Source organism: Hordeum vulgare, chromosome 1H, assembly GCF_904849725.1.
Source record: "Hordeum vulgare subsp. vulgare chromosome 1H, MorexV3_pseudomolecules_assembly, whole genome shotgun sequence".
Lineage (NCBI taxonomy): Eukaryota > Viridiplantae > Streptophyta > Magnoliopsida > Poales > Poaceae > Hordeum > Hordeum vulgare.
Window position 1 is genome coordinate 190510419 of NC_058518.1, and position 12368 is coordinate 190522786.

Genomic DNA, 12368 nt, shown 5'->3' on the forward strand with positions numbered 1-12368 from the left:
GATGGCAAAGAAGCAGCAGATGGCAAATAACTGTTTTCCAGTAGTGTTAGATTTATTTAATTTCAGGAAAATAGGCGATATTTCAAATACCCGTATCTTTTAAACGTGTATCGGATCGCGATGTATTGTATATGAAACTTGTGTAGTTTTTCGCGTAGATTCATAATTTGCAACTTGCATGCATGTTTGAAATAGGTTGACCCGCCGAATGCCTAGTTCTGCGTGTTGTCCCGATAGTTTAATTGCCCTGTATTTATTTTCGCGTGTGTCCGGATTGCTCAAACTCCGTAGATAAAATGTTCATGTTTTTAGGAACCTTTTTCCATGTATTTTAGAGTAGTTGTTTGTATTTTTTGCTTGTAGGATTTCGTTGCTAGTTTGCTATACCGCGTTTAGGACATATTCTCGCATAAACGTGTGACGATTTTTTTTTGTGTTGCAACCCCACATGTTATATATGTTTTCGGGGTAGAAAAATCCATAGAATTTAACTGTGCATTTAGTTTTAGCTTTTGAGCAAGTTAGTTCACCTGTTATTTTGCCGTGATGCCCTTTTGTTTATTTTGTGGGATTTAATCCGTGCGTGATATGAAGGAGTTGTCAACTAGAGATTTGCCCTTGGATATGTATGCTAGCCTCTGGTGATTTTGGTTGCAATAGAAATCCATGTTTAGGTGTGGTTTGCTTGTTTCAACTTGCTAGGAAATAGTGTTGATTGGGAGATGCTGAAATATTTCTAAGTCTGAAATCTGTTATATTTTGTTGTTGTCTTGTCATGAGTTTATCTGGTGATCTGTAGCTCTTTTGAGGTTGGTGCAATGGAGTTAGTTGTAGACTTTAGGATTCTCTAGGATGCTGTCAATTTTCATGCCATTTGGAGTCATGTAGCTTATGTTTTTTGTGCTGTCAATATGCCTTCGGATCGAAAATTGCACTTTCATAAACTGTGTTTGTCACTAAGTCTAAAACTGTGTGTGAGAAGCCATTTTGTGAGTTCTTTTCCTAGTGATCCATGCTTCAATGCTAAGTGTTATTGGTTGTATGTTGTAGTGCATCTTGCCCTCTACTGTCTCGTGCCTTGGTTGTGCATTTTGGATTTGTGTAGCTCGTAGTTGTGGGGTGTAGAAAATGCTATGTGGCTGATTTTGGCAGATTGAACTTCACTTAATGTGTAGTGTTTGTTTGTTGTGAATTGACATGCCATGTCTTGCATATATTCAGCTGATCATGCATCATATGTGGATTGCATATTGTCGTGCATGTGCCGTGGTGAATATCTGTGTTAATGTTTGTTTCCGGTTTGCCCCGTTTCGATAGAGTTCCGCAAGCGTGTCGGAAAGTGAGGACCCATTCGACTACATCTGTTTGTGTGCTTCATGGAGTCATTCTTCTTCCAACCGGGATCTCACGCAAGATGACCATTTCCCCATATACCATTACTATCATTACCATGCTAGTTTTATCGTTTCTGTCGCTATGTTTCGTTGCCTACCACCTGTTAAATATCAGCCTCTCAACATTGCCATGAAAACTTTCAACCTGTTCACAACCTAGCAAATCATTGATTGGCTATGTTACTGCTTGCTTAACCATTTGTTAGCGTTGCTAGTTGCAGGTGAGTTGCTTCCATGTGATAACATGGGTTCCTTGTTATATCACCCTATTAAATGTTATTTAATTTAATGCACCTATATACTTGGTAAAAGGTGGAAGGCTCGACCTTTCTAGCCTGGTGTTTTGTTCCACCTTTGCCTCCTTAGTTTCCGCTACCGGTGTTATGTTCCATAATTGAGCGCTCCTAACACGATTGGGGTTGTTATGGGGACTTGCTATGGCAACAAAAGACCTTCCGTGGCAACGGTGCCAGGAATCCTTCTGCTACGGGCTACGCCTATAGGGACTTCCTTGGCAAACGGGCCGGCCCGGCACGGCACGACCCGGCCTGCCGTAAACGTGCCAGGCACGGCACGGCCCGCCGTAAACGTGCCAGACACGGCACGGCCGGGGCGGGCCGTGCCGGCCCGCGTGCCTGGCAGCCAGACCCAAGCACGACACGACTGGGTAAACGGGCCGGCCCGAGGCACGATTAGCATGCTGGGCCTGATTTTTTTAAGCATATGGGCTTATTTTTGGGCCTACTGGGCATATTCTTGCATATATATATAAAATCTGAAAAAAAATATATATAAATAAACGGGCCGTGCCGTGTCGGCCCGCGTGCCCAGCCTCCAGGCCCAGACACGGTCCGAGGCGTGCTTCGTGCCGGGCCCGAGCACGATTAACCCGTGCCAGGCACGCGGGCTGTCGGGCCGGCCCATTTAATCGGCCTGTTTAGCCAGATCTAGCCCATAATCTATCGGATCCACTTTATCGCGATACTTTCTCAGTTTCTACGTGATGCTTTCTCATACGAACCTTCTTCAACTAAGTCGGTTGACAGCGTCACACACTAATTTCAGTCGCACTTCAACACGCGAACCGCGAGCTGTGGACACGAGAGACAGAGAAACCGGTAAGTCGCCCCAATAATCCCAGCAGTCCAGTTCTGCTTCCGATCTAAATCCTCGTCCCCTCGCTCCCCGCCGCCACCAGAGCAGTTGAACACGAGCGCGATGTGGGGGCTAGGTTTTAGGCGGCGGCTGCTGCTGCTGCTGCTGCTGGCGTTCGCGGCGGCGGTGAAGCTAGAGGCGCGCTTTGTTGTGGAGAAGAACAGCCTGATGGTCACGTCGCCGACGGCTCTGCGGGGGCGGCACGATAGCGCCATAGGCAACTTCGGCATCCCGCAGTACGGAGGGAGCATGGCTGGTGCCGTCGTTTATCCCATGGGCAACTCAGACGCCTGCAAGGCCTTCGACGGCGGCAGGAAGGAGCACCTCTTCCGCACCAAGCCTGGAGCGCTCCCAAGCTTCCTTCTCATAGACCGTGGAAGTGAGTGATGCCATCTCCTGATTTTAATCTCTGGGATCGTTGCTCCGCAGTTTTGCGATGCTACGTGGTTCGCGTCAAGCACTGGCTTGTCTAAGAAACATAGTATGATCAAAGAACGCTAGAATTTCAGCTAAATTCAGAGGAAGTAGCGGAGGATTGTATTTCAAGAGGAACGGCAATGTAGCTCGCCACCGGCGGCTAGGGTTCAACCCCAATACATAATAAGCATAAACTTGTAAAGAAGAGATTACATGGCTTTATAGCCAGGGAGGAGAGGGACGCGCGGCACTGAGAAGAAGGGGGACGCGCGACCGGCCGACATGGGCGTTGTCGGAATTTCCACAGCGCCTCCTTCTGTCCTAGCCGTTAGATCAGCGATGAACCGTTGAGATGACTTCCGACACGCCCACACAGTGCATTGATCACTCGTTGCTTCATTCGCAGCCTGACAATACCCCCCCAATTGAGACTGAGCTTGTCCTCAAGCTTGAAATGCAGGAAAGACCCTCTGAATAAAAGCTGCATCTTCCCAAGTAGCTTCTTCGACTGGCATATTAACCCACTTGATCAGCCAACGAACCACAGGAATGCTTATCTCACCTTGGCGCCTAGGAATTAGCTTTCTGTCGAACACAGCTTCAAGCTCCCTCTTGATAGTTCCATCTGAATTCACCAGGGGCAACTGGGGAGATGGCACAACATGCTGGCCTATATGCTTCTTTAGTTGGCTCACATGGAAGGTGTGGTGTAGCTGACACCCTTCTGGAAGCAGTAACTTGTAGGCATGTTTGCCTACTCTTTCCAACACTCTAAAGGGGCCATAGAACTTGGAATGTAGTTTGAGATGCTTATGCAAGCTGAGAGAAGTGTGTCTATAAGGCTGTAGCTTTAAGTAGACCATGTCTCCAACTAGGAATTCTCTTTCCTTTCTTTTCTGATCAGCATATTGCTTCATCCTAGCCTGTGCTTTACTGAGGTTTTGCTTGATCACTTCTATGGCCAATTCCCTGTTCTGTATCAAATTGTCATTCTCTTCCCATATAGAGTCAGGCAGAGCTGACTCAGCTACCATTGGAGGAGGAAATCCATATAATGCTTGAAATGGAGTCATTTGCAATGATGTGTGGTAACAAGTATTATACCACCATTCTGCCAGGGCCAACCATCCATGCCATTTTCTAGGCTGTTGAAAGCACATGCACCTTAGATAATTCTCCAAACACTGATTTACCCTTCAGTTTGACCATCAGTTTGAGGATGGTAGCTTGTACTCATGTGGAGTTTCACCTTCATAGATTTAAACAGCTGTTGCCATAAGTTGCTTGTGAATATTCTATCTCTATCAGTAACAATGACCATAGGCATTCCATGTAGTTTGAACACATTGTCAGAAAAAGCTCTAGCTACTGACTGAACTGAAATGGGATGCTTCATAGTTATGAAATGAGCATATTTAGTGAACCTATCCACCACCACCGGAATTAGGTCTTTGTTCTCAGACACAGGCAATCCTTCCACATAGTCCATGCTTATATGTGCCCAAGCAAAATCAGGAACTGGGGGAGGTTCCAGCAACCCAGGGTAGGGTGTATGCTCTGCTTTATTAACCTGACATACATGACAGTTTTTAACAAACACAATAACATCTTGCTTTAATCCTGACCAGTGAAAGACTAACTTGACCCTTTGATAAGTAGCCCTTTCACCAGAATGTCCACCCAATTCTGAACTATGGAACACCTTCACTATTTCTTGTCTCAGCTCAGTAGTTCTCCCTACCACAATTTTACTTTTATACCTCAGGATTCCATTGCTGAAAGAATAAGCAGTGCTGTTTTCCTTGTCTGCCACACAGGCAGCAATCAACTCCTTTATCTTATCATCATTTTCATAGCTTTTAGTAACTTCCTTGACCCAAGTAGGTGAAACAGCTGTTGCTATCAAAGTAGAAAGTTTATGTTTCACTCTAGATAAAGCATCAGCAGCTCTGTTCTCCTTTCCTTTTCTGTACTCAATAGTGAAGTTATACCCTAATAGCTTCGACAAGAGTTTATGCTGAATGCCTTCTGTAATTTTCTGCTCCTGGATGTACTTGAGGCTTTCCTGGTCTGTCCTGATTACTAAAGCAGTAGCTGCAAAGTAATGCTTCCATTTTTTAACTGCCTCAATGATTGCTAGAGCCTCCTTCATAGGTAGACATAGCTGCAGCCTTTGGACCAATTGCCTTGCTAAAGTAAGAGAGGGATCTTCCTTCTTGCATTAATACAACTCCCAAGCCATAACCACTAGCATCAGTTTCCAGAATAAATGGCTTTGTGAAATCAGGTAGAGCCAGCACAGGGGTGTTAGTCAGCTTCTGCTTCAAGGCTTCAAATGCTTTGGTTTGCTCCTCCTGCCAATCAAAGGCATTTTTCTTGAAGCAATCAAATAAGGGCCTGCATTTTATTCCATACCCCTGAATAAATCTCCTGTAATAACCACTTAAGCCCAAGAAACTTCTTAATTCAGTGATATTAGCAGGCACAGATCAATCTTGAACAACCTTTATTTTGCAAGGATCTGTGGACACTCCCTCTTCATTGATGATGTGGCCTAGATATTCCACTTCTTTTTGTCCAAATGAACATTTCTCCAGTTTAGCATACAGTTTGTTTTCTTGCAGAATTTCAAACACTTGCTTAAGGTGCTCCTTGTGCTCATCCCATGACAAACTGAACACTAATATGTCATCAAAGAACACCACCACAAACTTTAGCAGACCAAATAGTAAGTTCATCAGTGCTTGGAAAGATGGTGGGCCATTAGTGAGTCCAAAAGACATCACCAAATACTCAAACAGTCCCATGTGAGTAGAAAAAGCAGTTTTTGCTATATCTTCTTCTGCCATTCTTATCTGATGATAACCATTCCTCAGGTCAATTTTTGAGAAATACTTTGCTCCCTTCAGTTGATCCAATAAGTCCTCAATGACAGGTATTGTGTATTTTTTTTTGACAGTGGTAGCATTCAGCTTCCTGTAGTCTGTGCAAAGCCTCCAAGACCCATCCTTCTTCTTTACAAGGAGAAGAAAAAAGGCTAGTACTAGGCCTGATCAGTCCTTTCTTCAGTAGGTCCAATATGATTTTCTCCAAAATCTCCTTTTGATGATGTGGTACTCTGTAAGGCCTCTGGTTCACCACTTTTGCTCCTTCTATGAGTGGAATTCTGTGATCACAGGGTCTGCTAGGGGGAAGTCCACTAGGCTCCTGGAATAACTTCTCATATTGTTGAAGGAGGGGTTGTAAATCATTAGGTACCTCAGTTGCTGCTAGCTCATAATCTTCTCCACATAATGGAAACAAAAAGAAGCCACACACAGCTTGTTCCATTAACCTAACCTACTAGTGTTTTCCTTGCTCTCAGTAATTTTTTCTAAGGGAACAGTTTCATCCACAAATGTTATCACTAGGCCTTGTGTGCCTGCAATTTTCAATTCCATCTTAATAAAATCCATTTGAACTGGACTATACTTCTTTAGCCAATCCACTCCCAATATCATGTCATACCCAGTTAATCTGAGGATTCTGAAACTGTCACAAAATGCACTGCCCTGAATTTCATAGGGGCAGTTTCTGACAGTAAACTCATTCCATAGTACTTCTCCACTAGCTACTACCACTTTTACCTTAGTGTTAGCTACAGGTGCAATGGACATTTTACTAGCCATTTCAGGTGATACAAGTGTAGCAGTGCTTCTACTATCTACCAAAGCAGTAGCTGTCACCTCTCCAATCTTCACTCACAGGATGAATGTGTTCTTGGCAGAACTGAGGCCATGAGCAGCATGTACTGAAACTTGCAGTACAGTTTCTGGTGATGGTGCTTCCTGTGTTTCCAAGTCAGGATCCTCAAAGTCTGTAACAAAGATCACATCTGAATTTTCCACCTCCTGACTTAATAGGGCTTGAACCTGTGCTTTCTGGCTCATCTTGCACACCTGTCTGTGTCGTGGAACCCATGGTTCTCTACATTTGTAACAGACCTGGTTTTGTTTAGCCTGTTGAATAATTGTACCTTTTGCTATAAGAGATGTACTATTCTGACCAGTTGGTTGATCAAAATTCACCTGCCTCTTAGCTTGCTGAAAGTAGGGCTTTGTCTGAACCACTACAGATGGTGGTTGTGCTTTTTCCATTCTCCTGGCATACCACACAGCAGTCTGCATGTCTTTGGGTTTGAAACACTCCACATGACTTTTGATGTAAGGTTGTAGGCCAGCTATAAAGCTAGCTACATAATATTCATTGGGAATCCCAGGGTTCTCCCTCCTCATGATGTTCATCAATTGCTCAAACTGTTCCATATAGCCTGCCACAGTTGCTACTTGTTTAACAACATGGAAGGAAGTGACAATATCACAGACAGATTGCACTGAAAATCTCTCAGACAACAATGAGCAGAACTTATGCCAAGCAATGTTACCAGGTGCAAAACCAGTGCCTCTCCACCACTGCACAGCAGGTCCTTTCAGGTATGATATTGCTAATTCAGTTCTGTGCTCAATAGGTGTTCTGGCAGCAGCAAAATTCTGCTCTAAATTCTGTATCCAAGACTCAGGATCTTCTCCTTCAAATTCCACCATGTTTAGCGTAGCAGGTTTCACAGTAAGAGGGCTTCTTCTATTGTCCATTGGAGTACCTACTCTCCTTCTATAGTTGTTATCATATCCTTCTATCTCCTGCAGATCCTTCACTTGAGCAGCATTCAATGCCATTGCAGTTTGGCCCATTCCTTCAGCTTTGTTAGTGCCAAAATTTGGATGCCTGTAGGGTTGTTTCAAAGTACCATATATGTTCAATTCTCTCCCATTTTGATCCCTTAGTACTGCTGTACCTACTCCTCCAAGAGCAGCTTTTTCAGGCATCGTCACAGATGGTGGTGTACCTGCAATCAGCTGTTTTGGGCGCCTTGGTGCTGCTTGAGGTGATCCAACAGGGTTGTCCTTCTGCACAGCTTCCCCCTGGACCGAGGCATGATCAGCCTCATCACCTTTATCTGGATCAGGGTCCAACAGTAGCCTCCTGAAGTTGTCCTGAATTTTATCAAAATTCTTCTGCATTGTGATGAAGTTCCTGTTCACCATAGCTTGGAATTGGTGAAATTCCTTTTGATCCTCATCTCTTTCTTGTCTCAGTGTCTTCAGATCTAGCTCTAGAGACTCCAGCTGCAAATCTGCGGTTGTTGCTGATTCTGCTGCTCCAGCCATGATCACACCCCTTGGCTACTTCAAAGGAAGGGAAAGGGAGGGAATTTACCTCGCTCAGTCTCCTACCGTTGCTCACACCGCCACCAGCAACGCACACACTGGCCCGGACAGATCTTCAAGCCTGGGGTTTTACCACTGCAGCAAGATGCTCCAGCAACCAGGAAGAAGGCCCGTCAGCACCCGCTTTTCGCCACTCCGTCCGCCTCCTTCAACATCGTTCGATCTGAGATCTAAAACTCTCTCTGCGCCCGCCCCTTGCCGAGGAAGGACTGGGCCTCTGATACCAATTGTCAAGCACTGGCTTGTCTAAGAAACAGAGTATGATCAAAGAACGCTAGAATTTCAGCTAAATTCAAGGGAAGTAGCGGAGGATTGTATTTCACTGAAAGAGGAACGGCAATGTAGCTCGCCACCGGCGGCTAGGGTTCAACCCCAATACATAATAAGCATAAAGTTGTAAAGAAGAGATTACATGGCTTTATAGCCAGGGAGGAGAGGGACGCGCGACACTGAGAAGAAGAGGGACGCGCGACCGGCCGACAGGGGCGTTGTCGGAATTTCCACAGCGCCTCCTTCTGTCCTAGCCGTTAGATCAGTGATGAACCGTTGAGATGACTTCCGACACGCCCACACAGTGCATTGATCACTTGTTGCATTCGCAGCCTGACAGTTCGCTTGCGGTTTTGGTGGATCCGCTGATATATTTGCAGGACTCGGCTGTGTGAGCTGCTTTAGAGCAACTCTAGCAGCGTCATATTCGCAGTCGCTATATTGCACACATTATAATTTTGGAGGCTGAGCATGCGCCGTGCAAAGTCAGAGGCTCAGAGTCAGCCATATCTCAGTCGTCATAATTTTCATACATATGAGACCCATATGTCATTGATCACTTTCTTATTCTCCAATTTGCAAGCTTCTACTTTGCTTCACTGACATCATCATCAGGCCGGCAGTGCACACGGAACGACCATGGTTGCAGTTGCCGTTGCCGTCGGTCACGGACGCGGTGAGGGCGTGGACGAGCTGACAGGCTCTAGCAAGATTGTCAAAGTTCTAACTACAGTTTCATTCAAAAGACAGAAATTGACTGAAATTGGTGGTCGATTTTCATTCCAATCTGAAGAGTAGAGGAGCTAGGGTTTGGCCAGCCGGAACACGCAGCGTTAGGGCAAAGCCCGATTACATCCATAATAATCTCTCCTCACCAATTCCTCTCATTAAAAGCAAAAGAAGGTGAAAAAGTAGCGACAGCGACCTGAGCCAGAGCTGCAGTGTTTGCGGTAAAAACGTGAACTATCCGTTACAATCGCGACAGCCATGGGATGGAAGATCTACGGCCGAAGTAGCTTCCCGCTTGACGAACCGGTACATGAAGAAGAGAGCCGGTGGATTGAGGATCGACGGCTCCTGTTGTTTCTGGCACACCCATTGCCCTGTACAGAAACCACGGTTGTCGCAGAAACAGAGTTCCTGACAATTCCCCCACGCTGAGACCAGACTTGTCCTCAAGGCTGGAATTCTGGGAACGCCTTTTGAATGAAAGCTGCATCTTCCCAGGTGGCTTTCTCCAGTGGTAGGTTGACCCATTTGATTTTCCAACGGACGACAGGAATGGAGATGGAGATATCTCCCTGAACTCGGGGAATGAGCTTTCTCTCAAGCAAGGTTTCAGGTTTGATCAGTATGTGGCCGTCAGGATTGAGCAAAGGAAGCTTGGGGTTAGGAACTGCGTCTTGGCCTATGTGCTTCTTGATTTGACTGATGTGGAAAGTGGGTTGGAGTTGATAGTCATGAGGGAGAAGAAACTTTGTAAGCAACCCGACCAATTTTTTCTAGTTCCTTGAAGGGGCCATAATATTTGGAATGTAGTTTGAGTTTCCTGTGAATGCTCAAGCTGGTGTGTCTGTATGGTTGCAATTTGATGTAGACCATATCCCCCACTTCCACTTTTCTGTCTGATCTCTTTTTGTCAGCAAAGTGCTTCATTCTTTCTTGTGCTTTAAGAAGATTGGACTTGATCTGTTTTGCAATGCTCTCTCTGTCAAGTTCTTGCTGGTGACTTTCTCCCTCTGCTGGTGGCAGGAGTAGTTCAGCAATGAGAGGAGGTGGTTTTGCATAGAGTGCTTGGAATGGTGTCATTTGTAGGGCAGTGTGGAAGCTGGTGTTGTACCACCATTCTGCCATGGAAAGCCAGTTGTTCCATCTGTTAGGTTGCTGGAAAGCCATGCATCTGAGATAGTTTTCCAGACACCGAGTAACCCTTCCAGTTTACCCATCAGTTTGGGGGTGGAAGGAAGTGCTGAAGTGTAGTTTAACTCCCATGTTGGTGAAAAGCATTTGCCACAGGTGACTGGTATTTGTCAGTAACTATTACAGTGGATAGGCCATGCTGTTTGAAGACATTGTCAGTGAAAGCTTGGGCTACTGTCTGCATTGTGATAGGATGTTTCATTGCCATGAAGTGAGCATATTTGGTAAATCTGTCCACTACTACCAGGATCAAGTCTTTGTGGTTTGAAACCGTCAATCCTTCTACAAAGTCCATGCATATGTGTCCAAGCAAAATCAGGCACAGGAAGGGGTTAGAGTAACCCAGGTGAGGGGAAATGGTGAGCTTTGTTCAGTTGGCACACAGGGCATTGTTGCACAAAGTCTTTGACTTCTTGTCTCATTCCTGGCCAGGTGAAGAGAATTTTCAGTTTGTTGTAGCTTGCTCTTTCTCCTGAATGTCCTCCCAATTCAGAAGTGTGGAAAGCAGTTAGCAGGGACTGTCTGAGTTCAGTATTAGATCCAACAAGTATCTTTCCTTTGTATCTGATCACTCCATTAGTGAGAGTGTAAGGTGGGTTTCCCTGTGGAGCAACTGCTAGCTGGGCAGCTAGGGCAGAGCATTTAGGATCATTGGTATAACTTTTCACAACTTCTGTTATCCAGGCTGGTACAACAGTACTGGATAGGAAGGCTCTAATGGAGCACTGCACTCTTGAGAGGGCATCTGCCACTCTATTTTCCTTTCCCTTTTTGTACTCCACTTTGAAGTTGTACCCCAGTAATTTGATCAATAGTTTATGTTGTATGCCTTCTGTCAGTTTCTGCTCTTGTATATGTTTCAATGCTTGTTGATCAGTTCTGATGATAATAGAGGAAGAAGCAAAATAGTGTTTCCACTTCTTAATTGCTTAAATGACGGCCAGGGCTTCTTTATCTTAAGTAGACCAGCCAACAGCTTTAGGGCCTATAGCTTTGCTTAAGAATGCAATAGGTTGTCCTTTCTGCATCAGCACTGCTCCTATCCCATAACCAGAAGCATTAGCTTCCAAAACAAATGGGTTGGACAAATCTGGCATAGCTAGAACAGGAGCTCGTGTCATGGTTTCCTTCAGTTGTTGGAATGCTTGTTGTTGTTCCTCCTGCCATTTAAATCCCTCTTTCTTGAGGTCTTCAAACAGGGGTCTGCAGATGATTCCATAGTTTCTGATGAACCTTCTGTAGTATCCAGTTAATCCCAGGAAGCTTCTCAACTGTGTGGTGTTTGTAGGGGCAGGCCATTGAGCAATAGCTGTAATCTTTGCAGGATCAGTGGAGACTCCTTGAGCAGTGATAACATAGCCTAGGTATTCCACCTTTGTTTGGGCAAAAGTGCATTTAGAAATCTTGGCATATAGTTGGTGTTCCCTTATTGCAGTAAACACTTGTCTCAAATGTTCTAGGTGTTCCTCATAGGATTCACTGAATATGAGAATGTCATCCAAGAAAACTAGCACACAGTGTCGTAAGAGAGGCCCTAATACAGTATTCATTAACTGCTGGAAGGAGAGTGGTCCATTAGTCACTCCAAATGGCATCACCAAGAATTCAAACCGGCCCATATGTGTGCTAAAAGCAGTTTTCTCAACATCTGATTCTTTCATTCTGATCTGGTGGTATCCACTTCTGAGGTCAATCTTAGTAAATATGCAAGCTCCATGTAACTCATCCAGCAAGTTCTCAATGATTGGTGTGGGATATTTGTTTTATTGTGTAAGCATTCAATCTTCTATAATCCACACAGTCTCCATGTCAGATCTTTCTTTTTCACTAATATTGCAGGGGAAGAGTATGGGCTGTTGCTCAGGCTGATAATTTCTTTGTCAATGAGCTCCTTAATGATTTCTTCTAGTGCATTTTTTTGATGGTGGGGCATTCTGTAGCACCT

The 12368-nt window shown here is 44.9% G+C and overlaps 1 protein-coding gene across 4 annotated transcripts in view; it reads left to right on the plus strand.

Moving 5' to 3' along the window:
- Positions 1 to 2518: 2518 nt before the first annotated feature.
- The window catches only part of LOC123428477 (vacuolar-sorting receptor 1-like), a 62589-nt gene continuing 52739 nt past the window's right edge, over positions 2519 to 12368 (plus strand). For 3 of the 4 annotated variants that reach the window (XM_045112691.1, XM_045112705.1, XM_045112698.1), the window contains exon 1: positions 2593 to 2928. In XM_045112691.1, the coding sequence (XP_044968626.1) occupies positions 2613 to 2928 (316 nt within the window). In that variant the 5' untranslated portion in view covers positions 2593 to 2612. Of the gene's footprint in view, positions 2929 to 12368 lie in introns of all 4 variants that reach the window. The other variant, XM_045112713.1, reaches the window with a different exon arrangement.